This window comes from Mus caroli, chromosome 7, assembly GCF_900094665.2.
Source record: "Mus caroli chromosome 7, CAROLI_EIJ_v1.1, whole genome shotgun sequence".
In the NCBI taxonomy this organism is placed as follows: Eukaryota; Metazoa; Chordata; class Mammalia; order Rodentia; family Muridae; genus Mus; species Mus caroli.
The window spans coordinates 48,102,032-48,115,940 of record NC_034576.1 but is presented as its reverse complement, the minus strand read 5'-3'; the positions used below and the strand labels follow the sequence as shown (position 1 = coordinate 48,115,940).

At 48.6% G+C, this 13,909-nt stretch overlaps 1 protein-coding gene across 3 annotated transcripts in view; it reads left to right on the top strand.

Moving 5' to 3' along the window:
- Abcc8 (ATP binding cassette subfamily C member 8) overlaps positions 1-13,909 on the top strand; it is a 75,050-nt gene that overhangs the window by 14,927 nt on the left and 46,214 nt on the right. For all 3 annotated transcript variants that reach the window (XM_021166988.2, XM_021166984.1, XM_021166986.2), the window contains exons 7-9: positions 7,985-8,149; positions 10,734-10,889; positions 13,618-13,752. In XM_021166988.2, coding sequence (XP_021022647.1) covers positions 7,985-8,149; positions 10,734-10,889; positions 13,618-13,752 — 456 coding nt within the window. The remainder of the gene's footprint in view (positions 1-7,984; positions 8,150-10,733; positions 10,890-13,617; positions 13,753-13,909) is intronic.

The window sequence follows — 13,909 nt, the reverse complement described above, 5'->3', positions numbered from 1 at the left end:
TAGCCTATTACAAAAGCTCCCCACAGCTCCAAGATACTCAAAGCCACTAGGCTAGATGATGCTCAGTGGTCTTTTCAACTCAGAAGATGTCACAGCTTTGGACAAAAGAGTCAGAAATTATCTGTCTGTCTGTCTGTCTACACACACACACACATTAAAAACAGAAGGGACCAACCTATGAAGAGGCATAGGGGACCCACAAGTGCAGGGAGCAGGACAGAAGAGGGCAAAGGGATGAATATGAGAAAATTATTGTGATGTGTATGATACAATAATATTACAATGATAATGTCACAATGATAGTGTTACAATGATAATGTTACAATGATGATGTCACAATGATAGTGTTACAATGATGATGTCACAATGATAGTGTTACAATGATAGTGTTACAATGATGATGTCTTGCAGAGGACCAGAGTTTGGTTCCCAGCACTTTTGCTAGGTAGCTCATTGCCACCTAGAACTCCATGGGCACCTGGGCAGGCATGCCCTTGTGCGCGCGCGCGCACACACACACACACACACAGAGTAAATCTGGAAAGAGGGTCAGAAGCCTCTTTTAGGTGTGGTGCTCTCTACTTGGGCAACATCAGCATCACCCACACTGGGGATGAAGGTACTGGATCTCTGCAGCCACCCGGGTGCAGATGGCCACAGTGAGAAATCCCCAGTGAGTCTGCCTTGTAAAATCCCGGTGACAAGGCAACTCTATTATTTTCAACCACACACAGGCCCTAGTGACACTGAGAATAAAATTAGTGCTCCGGTAGTCGGCAGTCCTATATGTAATATCCATTCATCCTGGAGCGCTGACCGCCTCAGGAAGTTTCTATAGTTTCTCCAGACATAATTAGCCAGCTGAGCACTTCTGAGTTAGAAATCCCAGACAGGCCCAGTCTGTGGGTCTGACTTACCCAGAAGATGTTTATTGATCCCAATGTATGCTGGCCCTGGGCAGGGCTGTGCGGTCATGGAGACTTATTTTTATGATCAGGATCATTACAACAATGCCCATCTATCGACCACTGGACACACATCTGGCTATGGGCACCATTTCTCATTTCCTTGTTTAATTTGGAAAGGAACCCTTTGGGATGGAAAGTTGGGTGGGTGGGAAGCCGTGGGTACATTCAGATCTAATTCCCAACCCATATATTTTATGCTGTAGATATTCTTATTTCCATTTACAAATGAAAACCTTGATGCTGAGCCAGATTAGATAACTTTCCCAAGGCCTCCCAGCCAGCTTCTAACAGAATTTGAGCCCAGCTCTCTTGCTCTATAGTCTGAGTCCTCAAGCCACAACACTAAAATGATGACTACTACCAAATCATCACTCTGGCTCCATGGACCATGAAATCCAACGATGGAGAAATCTAAATAAAATATCTCTAGTTCCATCTGACTGTGAGGAGGACAACAAGAGACTGTAAAAGCCAGGTGGGGTGGTGCATGCCCGGAAGCCTAGCATTTCAGAAGCTGAGGCAGGACAGTGTCAGCAAGTATAATAGCCAGCCTGGGCTACCTAGCAACCCCATCCCCTAAGAGAAGGGCTTTGGGATAGGACCTGGATAGATGCACTGGCTTAGCCAGCTGGAGACATCCCACTATGGGAGGAGACTGATTGGTTTGTTCACTTGCTTGGTTAGTTGTTGGTTTACTCCTTTAGTCTTTGAAGCCTTTGAGGGCCTTTTCTGGATATAAATATTTTCCTGTGTGTGTGTGTGTGTATGTGTGTGTGTGTGTGTGTGTGTGCATGTGTGTGTGTGTATGTGGTATGTGTGTGAGTTGTGTATGTGTATGTGATGCATGTGTGTATGTGTATATGTGGTGTGTGTGTGTGTGTGTGTACATGTGTGCGCGTGTGCATGCGTGTGTACCACACCATGTATCTTGGGGTCAGAGGACAACTTGTGGCAATCAGTTCTCTTCTGCCATGTGTGTTCTCTGAGCCATCTCATTGGCCTCCTCTGGCCTTTGCCAGGTCCTCGAAGGGGAGAGAGAGAGAGACAGAGAGAGACAGAGACAGAGAGACAGAAAGAGAAACAGAGAGAGAGAGAGACAGAGAGAGACAGAGAGAGAGAGACAGAGAGAGAGAGAGAGAGAGAGAGATAGAGAGAGAGAGATTATTTATTTACCTCCAGCAATGGCATCTCCAGTTTTAGTCTGACTCTAGACTGAGTCCAAATTCCCCACCTTCTCCATTCTGCACATTAGGGAAAAATAGCACAGGCCAGAGCTCCCATCAGCTTGGATAGCCATCTTCTTCCTCTATTTCCCCAAACCCTTGTGAAAGTCTCCTAGGGAGAGAACACCCCCAGAGATGGTGAGGGCAGCTCCAGGAAGGTTCCTTCGCCTGAGCCTCTCCACCCTGGCTCAGCCCTTGGTGCCTACCTGGCGCTGGCTATGGTTTATCACCTTCTTGTTGGAATGCTCTCATCAGCACACACATCTGTGGGACAGATGGCTCTGCCTCAGTGGCAGCAGGCATTATCAGATTTAATAGTTGTTCCCTGCAGCCCAAATACAATCAGCAAATTTCCGACATAGAGACGAGAGTTGAGAGTAAACACAGTCCCTTGGACTCTCTCTGACTTTCCAGCCCAAGGCTCCCTCCTGCAGTTTAATTCTCTTGGGCATCGGAGCCCATAACTGTGGGGAGAGGTTGCTCAGTGCAGTCACGTTGTCCCTTCCTTTGCCTCCCAGTTCTAGCCAAGAGCCAGTGTTATCAGGGTGGGTCACTGGGGATAGGGCAAGGAGGACACTGGCCAGCTCCAGGCTGCAGGTTTTAGAGCCTGGCACGAGGAAGCCCAGCCCATGTCCAGCCTGCTTCACCCGCTGTTGATGCCATCAGCAGCTGTCCTGTCCTCTCTTCCCTTCTAGGACACACAATTGGCAAGGAACAGAGACAGCTCCTTTGGCACCCTAAAGGATGGGCGGTCTTGATTTGCCATGCTCTGAAGCTCCTGTCCCCACTGTCTCTCTTCCCTGTGAAATCTGGGCTCTATCCAGGATCTAGTTCTTTCCAGCCCCACTCTCTCGCCCAACCCCCTCTCCAATCTGTCACCTGCCAGGGATGCCACTGATCTGGCTGGAGGGCAACTGAATTGGATTCATAAGGAATGGCTGGTATCTGAAACCTGCCAGTGCCACTCTGGGCTATCAGCTGAGCCAAAAAAAGACAAGCCCAGGTCGGCTCCAAGGCCAGAGCTTCAACGCTTCTGGCGACAGTGGAAAGAGCATGCAGGCTTGTGTGTGCGTTTCCGAACAAACTGTGCAAAATGAGTGATGGTTCTCTGTATGATCTCTCTCTCTCCCTCTCCCTCTCCCTCTCTCCCTCTCTCCCCCCCTGTCCTCCCCACCCCAGCTCCTATTCTTATTGCTATTCTTCCTCTCTCCCCCTCCCTCCTCGCTGGGTTATTTGTGGCTCTCACTCCGGGTGGCTTGATGATCATTAATGTCTTGCTGTTTCTGTGGTGTTGGAATGTCAGTATGCCAGTGTCCTCTTTGTGACAGTGTTCACAAAGTGCCTGAAGTGGCTGCTGCTTTCATGCTTCAGCTTTGTGTCTCCTCCTTCAGGAAGCCCTCTCTGGTTGTGTTAGACATCCCCTTGTCTCTGTTGCCACCATGAGAGCCTCCCAGGTGGAGTGGGCTGTAGCCCAGTGGCAGAGTATACACGTGGCATACATGAAACTCGGGACTTGAGCCACAGCACCATACACACGTGCACATACACTCATACAACCACTGCGCACACACTACACACACCACACACACACACACACACACACACTCTCTACACATATATACCACACTAGACACATACACCACACACATCACACACACTACAGACACACTATACATCACACACATTCCACACATACTACACACTACACACTACACACCACACACACACACACACACACACACACACACACACACACACACACACCACTATGGGAAATGATACTTCTGTGAAGAACTGTTCCCACATGCACTCAGGAATCAGAAGCAGGAGGATCACCACAAGTTCCAGGCCAGTCGGGGCAGAGTATTTGGCTGGCGTGCACAGGCCTTGCGATCAGTCGCCAGCATTGAGTGCAGCAGTTATCACACACGGACTTCTAATGCTCTGGGAAGCCATTGGCGCATGGTTCCATAGATTCTGCAGTAGAATCCTTTAACCAGTGTCTTACAGGGAAGGAAAGTGAGACTCAAAGAGGGTGAGGGGCTCCTTTAGAGACATCATGGCTGATAGGTGATGAGTCTGGTGTTAAACTCAGGTACAGCTCATCTCTAACATGTCTGAACCTCCATGTCAGGTGGAGAATGGCGGAGGTGCACATGTGACAGGTGGGGACAGGTTGCTGCCCGTGGTGACCTAAGATCGCTTCTAGCTTTTACTCAGGCCCTCCAGGACAGATGGTCCACCTTTTAACCTCACTCAAACTGAGAGAGCCCAGGGACCCTCTTTATTCTCCAGAGGACCAGGAGGGACCTTTTAAGTCATGCCCCAGTCGGGAAGCATCAGAACTCTCCCATCAAAGTCCTGCTGCCTCAGCCACCTCTAATCAGCCCATTGCTTTCAGTGGCCACTGCAGGCCTCCACTGCCCGATGACAGCATGGGGCACAGAAAGCCTATGCACTGATTCGTTTAAAGGAATAGTCAGGGCCAGAGAGATGGCTAATGAGTAAAGCTGACTGCTGCCAAGTCAGGTGACCTAAATTTAATCCCTGGGACACACATGGTTGCAGGAGAGAACGAACTCCCCTAGGTTGCTTTCTTTCCTCACATGTCTGCTGTGGCACCTCTGCATGCACAAAATAAGTTAAAATGTATCTACGCTTTTAAAAGGAATATTTATTTAAGCATCAACTTGCAAATAGCTTCCCAGAGAGCTTGTGAAAACAGAAGTCTAGGGCATAAGATCTTCCAAAGCTTTCGGCTTCCATCAGATGTTGAGCTGTGGTCCTGGTCTCTTCTCTCCTGTCACAGGCCTTTCACTCCTTCTAGGATGCACGGTGTCCTCTTTTTGGTTAGGCATCACCAGGGCCTGACTTCTTAGACCTCTTGCCTGGTCTGGTACCCATTATTTCTTTTCTTCATTTTTTTTTTGAGATAGGGATTTGTGTTGCACAGGGTGGACTCCTACTTATTATGTAGCAAAGGGTGATCCTCTTGTCTCCACCTGGATGTCACACTTCCACACCACAGAGGTGCCGCACAGACCTTGTGTACCCACATCTTCACAAAAACCTAGATGTTCTGGCTCCACCCCCTTTAAAGCTGCACTAAAAAGATATCTCCCCACAACTCTGGGACAGACATAGTGACAGTATTTCTGTTTTGAATAGGGCACAAGTTTCTTTATCCACAGCAATGTGATCTTTAGTCCTGAGTGTGTGTGTCTGGGGAAGGAGGACTTGGAGGCTTCATCTTCGAGCTACAAAAGAGGTTCTCTGTTGCTTTGTTTTAAAATGTACACTATGGACCAGTGCGTTTGAGAGGAATCCCCTATCCGGCCAACGTGTGTGCTCAGTCGCTCTGCCTTTGCTACAGCCTAGGTGTGTGATGGTGCTGGTGGCAGAGTGGGTCATGGTTCTCCGTCATGGTGGACAAGGATCCTGGTGCATCGTGTTCCCTAACAGTCCCCGTGGCCGGACATGGCGCAGCTTTTGAGCCCTGTCCCATGCTGTGGTTCAGAAACAGATTCTCCGCCATCTTTGTGTCACGGCCATTACTTAGTTACATCAGTAAGGATGATATTGGTACTGTGCTTGGCTCTAAAATAACACCTTCTGTTCTCCAGAGCTGGGTTTCTGAGAGGATGCTGGGATATGGAGCGTTGGACAGGACTGGGTTTCCCTGAACCCACTGTGCCTGTATTATTTTGATGTAGCACCAGCCAAGGGGGCATGTTTCCATCTGCCACAAGCCATAAGTCTGTTGATGACAGTCACCTGTCAAAGTGTGATTCCAGGTCTAGACAGCGGGTCTGGGGTGGTGTTTCAGCATCCTGAAAGTCTGAGTTCACATGTCCCTAACCAGCACACAACCTTGGGCTAGCCACTTCACCACGATGAAACTCTGGTTCCTCATGTGTAAAGCATGAGAGACCCAGATGATACCTTGCTCACTGGGTACCAGAACAATAGAGCACCGTGCTTTCTAACATCTCATCGCTCACCCCTTCCAACCCATTCGGTCAGGTACTGCTGCCTCTAGCTCTTCCCTACCTTCCAGTCTTTCACACACACACCCCACTTGGTGATTTGGCAAGTGTCATGTGACTCAACAGCTCTGGACTCCAGCAGGGCCTACCTTAGAGCATCCCTCATTGGCCCCCTGTGCCTATTTCTTGCTGCCCACAATCAAGAGGTGTCTGACCTGTGGAGCTTTGGAGAAGTAGCTGTGGACAGGACCAGGTGGTTCCATGAGCTGTGAAGGCCGATACACAGGTCACCTGTGATTCTCTATGGCACTGGTTCTCAACCTGTGGGCCGAGACCCTTCTGGTGTCACAAGTCAGAGATCTTATATATCAGATATTTACATTACAATTTATAACAGTAGCAAAATTACAGCTCTGAAATAGTAATGGAAACATTTTATGGTTGGAGGTCATCCCAACATGAGGAACTATATTAAAGGGTTGAAGCGTTGGGAAGGCTGAGCATCACTGCTCTAGAGAGTGAGATCTCCCACCATCTTGGCCCCTAAGCCAAGATCCAGAAACCCTTAATTTTCAGAAAAGATTCGTGAGAGCCCTTCCCGAGTTGGCCTGGTCACGACCAAGGTCACAATCTTGGGTTTCTTCTCATTTTGTTCCCATCACTGTCTGCCCTGTAGCACCTCCCACATCCTTGCAAATGTCCCCTGTCAGGGGCAGTGTCAGAAAGGTGAGAGCCCGATCTTCATGGGAAGATTGGCGTAGTCGTGCTAGAGGGTGGTGGCCCATCAAGTTCAAAGTCTTCCTGGGAGCCAGTGATGCTGGATTTGGAAACGGGCAGGCGGATGCTTCCTGAGACCTTCAGCACAAAGGCAGAATGTTTTCCCCTGATTGTTATCTGAGGAGGTCTTTCTGGAGTGCAAAGAGGATGACTTAGACTTAAAAGGAGGTCCTGGGAGCCCGAGGGGCTAGGGCTGCCTGTGTGTTCTTCTCAGCTGTTGTGAGTACTTCCCTCCCATCTTTCCCACACTCCACACCGGGTCTCTCCCCTCCCCCGGCCCAGAAGTCACTGCTCAGCAGACTGTTGGTTCCGTTTCGGAGGCAGAGAACACATTATGCCATTTGCTGGAGCTGTTCCGTTTGGGCTCCCTGTGATCTGCTCTATTTATTCTTGTTCCATTCAGAGTAAACTCCCAGGGGCATAGAGGAAGAGAGGCTGAGAGTCATGCTTGCCTGGGGTTAGGATTGAGCCTTGTTCTGGTACCTCAAGTGGGAAGATGATGGAAGTAGAGGCAGGCTTTGGTTGGATTGATCAGTCGAGGAGCACGCCTTCGTGTGTATGTGTGTGTGTGTGTGTGTGTGTGTGTGTGTGTGTGTGTGTGTATACATGTGCGTGTGTGTTGATCCATCTACCAACTCTGTCTTATTTTATGAGAGAGGATTTCGCACTGAACATAGAGTTCACTGATTCAGCTACTAGCTACTGTTTCACACTGGGCATACAGCTCACTGATTCAGCTACTGGCTGGCCAGCTACACCTAGGCACTCTCCCCTTCCATCTCCCCAGCACTGGGAATCACACACTGCTATACCTAGCTTTCTTATATGGGTGCCAGGGATTGAACTCAGATTCTCACGCCTGCACAGCAAGTAATCTACCAACTGATCCCAGCTCCCTCGTTCCTGGTTTTTATTTACAAAGAATGGAGCAAGCCTTGGCCGGCACGGAGGGAGTAATTCAGCTGTAACAGCGGGACAGGAGTCACTCTTCTGGGAGTAACAGCCACCACTGGTCTTCTCTGTCCTACAGACACAGTTTCTTGGGGTTTACTTTGTCTCGTCCCAAGAGTTCCTGGGCAATGCCTATGTCTTGGCTGTGCTTCTGTTCCTGGCCCTCCTGCTGCAAAGGACATTCCTGCAAGCCTCATACTACGTCGCCATTGAAACTGGGATTAACCTGAGAGGGGCGATCCAGGTACTGGGGTCTAATTCTTTTCACTGTCGAAGCAGGCCTGCTTTACACTCCCTGCAGATCAGAAGAGTTCTGCCGTGAGTTTATTTTTGGTGTTCTTCCCCATGTTTAGAACTAACTATTGGCTGTGTGGTGGAGAGTGGGAGGTATCTTGGGGCTTGGAAGCCATGATAGCTCTGGTTCTGCCTTGGACTAGGCTGACACAAGTTGTCAGCTGCTCAGCGGTTGGTTGCTCCCCACTCTTGAAACTGGCAGGCATCACCAGTCAATTGCAGGGTTCTCTCCTATGGAGTACACACGGTGGCCTCAGAATCCATCTCTAATTCTGGAGGCCTAGCAGATAGTCTATTTAGGTGCAGCAATGCAAACCTGTCAACATAATGGATCAGCAAGACATCTAAGGTCCATTTTGAGCTCTTAAATCTCAGGGCCCTGATGAGAGATTCATGACATATAGATCTAAGCTTTGTAGAATTGATTGGCAGGATGATGAAAGTCAGAAAGGACACAGAGCCCTGCGGAGGATGGCAAGCCCCTTGGGATGGAGGAGAGGCGTCCCACGCCCTAGTGCTTCCATGAGGACTTGAGCTTGGGGCTTGCATGGAGGACCCTGAGTGGGGACAGATCACGTGACCTAGGAGCTTGTCTGTGTTCACACCAATCCTGGAAGGTGCAGCAGTTATACTCTCATCTGAGACCCCGTGGCCCCGGATTGGCATTCACCTTGTGCCAAGAGGAGGGTGAGGCCTATTCTGCCATCCCTGTTGATTTTCACAAAGCTGTACGAAGTCCCGAACCTGCTCAGCCATCAAAACTATTCTACAGAAAGATTAGATGTTGGGCATTATTTCCCTATAGTGATTTTTTTTTTTTTAACAAAAAAAAATATTCTGTGGTGTCAGGAGCACGGGCTGGTCCTGTGCAAGTCATTCGGAGATGCTGGGAAGGAGCTGATGAGAAGAGGAAGGTTGGGCTTGAGCTGGGCCCACACCAGACTCAGCTCTGGCCCTTTTGATAGCCTGGATTAATGATGTAGATGTGCAAATGATGCTGTCCAGCTTCAGTGGGTTTCCATGGAGAAAACAGAATTTGCTCAAGTATATCAGCAGGTGGGAAAGGTGATTCTGCCCATGATAAACCGAGACCCTCACAGGTTCACAGGAGATGCAGAGCTAAGAAGAACCAAACCGTGAGTGAACTAGAATGTTGGCCCTCCAACGACAGGCGAGCTCGTGCCACCACAGCCAATTTTGTGGTTGGATAGTCTTGTCATCAGATCTGCTTCCTATGTGTGTGTCGTAAATCACACAGAAGACCAGTATTTTCCAATTATGCTAAAAGAGCCCCCAAATGGGTTTTTAATATATCAGCCTGTAGTTGTTGTTTTTTTTTTAATCAGACTGAATCTTTTACATTAACCAGAGAGATTAATTCATGTGCCACAAGAAGGAAATGACAGCATACATTATGGAAATGAAGTAGACCTAAAAGACCTCTTTCCTTTAAAAGATTTCCAGAAAGTTACCTACAGAAAATGTGCCCTCAGAGATGAAAACCTGTAAGTTACCAAGCAAAATTCCTAAATTATGCATGCGCACACATACACACACACACACCACCATCAAACGTATGTAAGTGTTGCTTTATTTAACAGGTTATTCATGCCTGTGAAAGTTGCTGGCTAGCCTCTAAGGCTTAATTTCACATAGCCAGAAAGTCCATAGAAAGTGCATAAATTTGTCCAAAAATATCACCATTATTTCTAGCGTTCCCCCTGCTGTATATAAACCTCAGAAAAGACACAGAAAACACCCACGCTCTCAGAAAACCTGACCCACAAACAAAAGCAAGCCAAGCTTAACACGACGACGGATTAAAGGCTTTGCAGCTGAAGTGCAGAGCAATTGTGTCCAAGAGCAGGCACCCTGTGGCCATTTAAGACAAGACAGAATTCTTCCTTGTTCCAGAGCACGTAGCTGAAAATACAATCTTTCTGGAAGATGCCAGCGACAGACACATAAAGCTTTCAGGTCCAAGCCCACAGGCAGCCATCACCCTCCATGTTGCCCTGTGGAGATTTTCAGGGTGGCTGCGTTTCTAGGGATGGTACGGGCAACTGACCCTCGTGATGGATCTCACTTCAGGTCTGCTGAAGGCTGACCCCTTGCTTTGTTCCAAGGCTCGGTGACTTGGCCCCAGGGTGGAGTTGACACATTAAAACAGCCTGCTCCTCGATTCCTCATTTTTATGTCTTTAATGTGCTCTGCCCTGGTCCCCAGTAAATCAAGAACACAAGTAGATGTGAAGACCCGCTTTTAAGATTTAGGAGCTAATTATGTCTTGTCCCTGAGGGAGAGGTCACACTTGCTGGGGAAGTAGCTTGTTGCTTCTGCCTTGGATTCCTGCCCTTTGGCTCATTATCCATGGTGTAGATCATTTCGACGTTAGAATGACGGAGCCCCTTACAGAGCTGCTCTAGGGCTCTGTAGGGGTGTCAGAGAAACCTACATGTGGCCCTTTCCAGATGTGGGTCGGTGATAGAGATGGCAAGGATGACAGGTGTGAAGCTCTCTGCTCTCGCTCCTAGACCAAGATTTACAACAAGATCATGCACTTGTCTACTTCTAACCTGTCAATGGGGGAGATGACGGCTGGGCAGATCTGCAACCTGGTGGCCATCGACACAAACCAGCTCATGTGGTTTTTCTTCTTATGCCCAAACCTCTGGGCTATGCCAGTACAGGTATCAGATTTGTGCTGGGGGCACCTCCTGTCAGGGGAGGGCATTGGGGGAGGCAGTAGGAAACAAAACCAGAAGCTACCTATGTCCATTGTGTTGTTGTGTTGTGTTCTGTTGTGTGTCTTTCATTCTCTGGGGTCTATCCATGCAGTGTCCTCAGTGTCTCAAGCATTGCAGGCCATCTGTCCATCTCTCAGTGATCAGAGAAGGTACCATCATTAAGACATTGGAAAGTGTAGCCAACTTTAAATGACTGGAAGGATAGTCATACAAAGAACAAGTTTATAAAAACTAAAAGCTGTACTGTAGGGATTTGGGGTATAGCACAGCTGGTAGTGTTACTGCCTAGTGTGTATGATACCTGGATTCATCACCAGAACCACATAAACCAGGGATGGTTGTGGAGGCAGGAGGATTGGGACTTCAAGCTCATCCGCAGCTATGGAGTGAGTTCAATGCCACTCTGTTGAAGTTATTTGAAACAGGGTCATGTTCTTTTGCCCAGGCTAGCCCCCAGGTCCTGAGTTCATGCCATTTCTTGACTCAGCCTCCTGAGTGGCTAAAACTGTTAGTGCACAGCACCAAACCCAACTGATATTCATTTTTAATACATCAGAGACTGTGCCTTCATGCTTACTAAATAGACCAGCACACAAAAATTACTAGTGTGAATTCCTACTAAGAAGTGAGAGATGGGATGTAGCTCAGGTTGGCATGCGTGAACCCTAGGTTAGTTCCTAGCCACCCAACCCCAACCCTACCTCACACACAAAACACACAAATCTTAGCCTCATGGCAAGGAAACCCTACCTAGTTGGGGTCCTGGGTCCAACCTGGTGACCCAGTGCACATATGATAGTGAAATTCAAATTCACTCTTCCTAGTTTGCAATCTTTTTTCAAATCACACACATTTTTTAAAGTAGCATTTTGGTGGGCTGTACTAGTGTATACTTGAGCTCCCATAACTTGTGACGCTAAGGCAGGAGGATTGCCTCAAGTTTCAGAACAGCTGAACTGAAGAGTGAGACCCTGGAGTTGGTGAAAGTCCACCTGAAGACCCCTTCAAATGATCCTAGGTACCCTGGAAGGTTTCTTAGAGTCTAGTGGAACCACAGTGGCTGAAGGACACCCTGGCTGCCTCCGTGGGAGCACAGCTCATGTAAGAAGAAGGGTTGTGCCTGGCAGGACTCCCAGGAAGGTATTGGTAGAGCAATCAAGTAGGAGATTTATCTCTTAACATGGTCCTCTGCCCACTGTGCCAGCTTTTAATGCCAGTTAAACAGGGGGAGGAGCGTGGCGATGGGGTCATTCCACAGCCTCTGTTACCTGCTAACGAGGGAGGCTTTCGTTGGTTAACAGAAAGTGCAGAGCCCCGCCTTCTCTATCCTTGAACTGAGGCAGGGAGCCTTGTGCCAGATTGGCTGGCAGAGATGCAGGACCAAACCCTGCAGACTTTCTTTTCTCTCTTCTTTCAACTAAGGAGGTCAGGACGTCCATTCTTCCAGAGAAGCCATGCCGTTAAAGGTGCTTGTCTTTGACAACAGCTTGGAAAAGTGTCATCCAAGAGCTTTGGGGACTAGTAGGAGAGATTTACATTGCTCATGAATAATCATAAGTGGGCCATCATTTACATAAAGCTAGAAACAGAATGAATTCTCGTTTCAAAGAAAGCCTGCCAGGCTCAATAAGAATTGAAAGACACCAGACTCAGGTATGGTGGTATACACCATAATCCCAGCGCTTGTGGGACTGAGCAGGGCACTCTCAAGTTCCAGTTAAACCTGGACTATGCCATAAGACTCTGTTTCAAAACAACGGAAACTAGACCTGTAGTCCCAGCTACTTGGGAGACTAAACCAAGAGGATTACAGTTGAAGGCTAGCCTGAGTTAAAGCGTGACTCAGCACTGGATGCATACACAGATAACTTAGTGAGACCTTATCTCAAAAAAAAAAATGTTTTTTAATGGGCCAAGTGGAAGGATACAGAAGAGCACACCTGGATGATGTAGGTCAGTGATAGAGCATTGGGCTAGCATCTGTGAGGCCCTGAGTTCAATCCCCCTAGCACAAAAGGAGATGGTGGTAGGCAAGGATACAGTTCACTTGATAGGGTGCTTGCCTAGCATACTGTAGTCTAGTGTTGCAGATGGAGGCAGGAGGATCAGAACTTCAAGACTGTCTTCAGCTACACAGCCAGTTCAAGGCCAGTCTGGGATATATGAGACTCTGGATGGATGGATGGATGGATGGATGGATGGATGGATGGATGGATGGGTGGGTAGATGGGTGAGTAGATGGGTGGGTGGGTGGATTGGTGAGTAGGTAGAGCAAGCTACCAGGCCATGAATGCATAGCACCTTCTCTGTGCCTGTGCAGTTCTTCCTGGCACAGGTGCTGCAGTTTTGCCCCTTCGTTCTTGGGTAGCTTATTTCCAATGAGATGTCAGTCTCAGACAATGAGAAATACAGTAAGTGGTGCAGTCTCAGACCCTCCTTGGAAAAGGAGACCCAGAGTGGAAGTCAGTCCTTGAGCAAGCTTTGGTAAATACCCTTGGTTCCAGCCCAGAGCCTCAGTGGCATGTGTGCCCACACCCTGCTCTCCCACACCTGCTCCTGTGCCCTACCCCATCCTCAAGGCATTGTGAGGAGCTGATAGTAGGGTGCTGCTGGTGCCCTCTGGCAAGGCAGCCCTGGAGCAGAGAGCTCATCCCCCTGTCACATTCTCTAGATCATTGTGGGCGTGATCCTCCTCTACTACATCCTTGGGGTCAGCGCCTTGATTGGAGCAGCTGTCATCATTCTGCTGGCTCCTGTACAGTACTTTGTGGCCACCAAGCTCTCCCAGGCACAGCGGAGCACCCTGGTGAGTACACTAGGATATTCATGTTCTGCCTCTGCTGTTCTCCATATCTACTTCCTTGGTCCTCACCTTAGTAGCCGCCTCCCATACTCATAATCCTCCGTACACTCACAGTTATCCCTACACTAACAGTCCTCCCTCCCCACACATACAGTCCTCC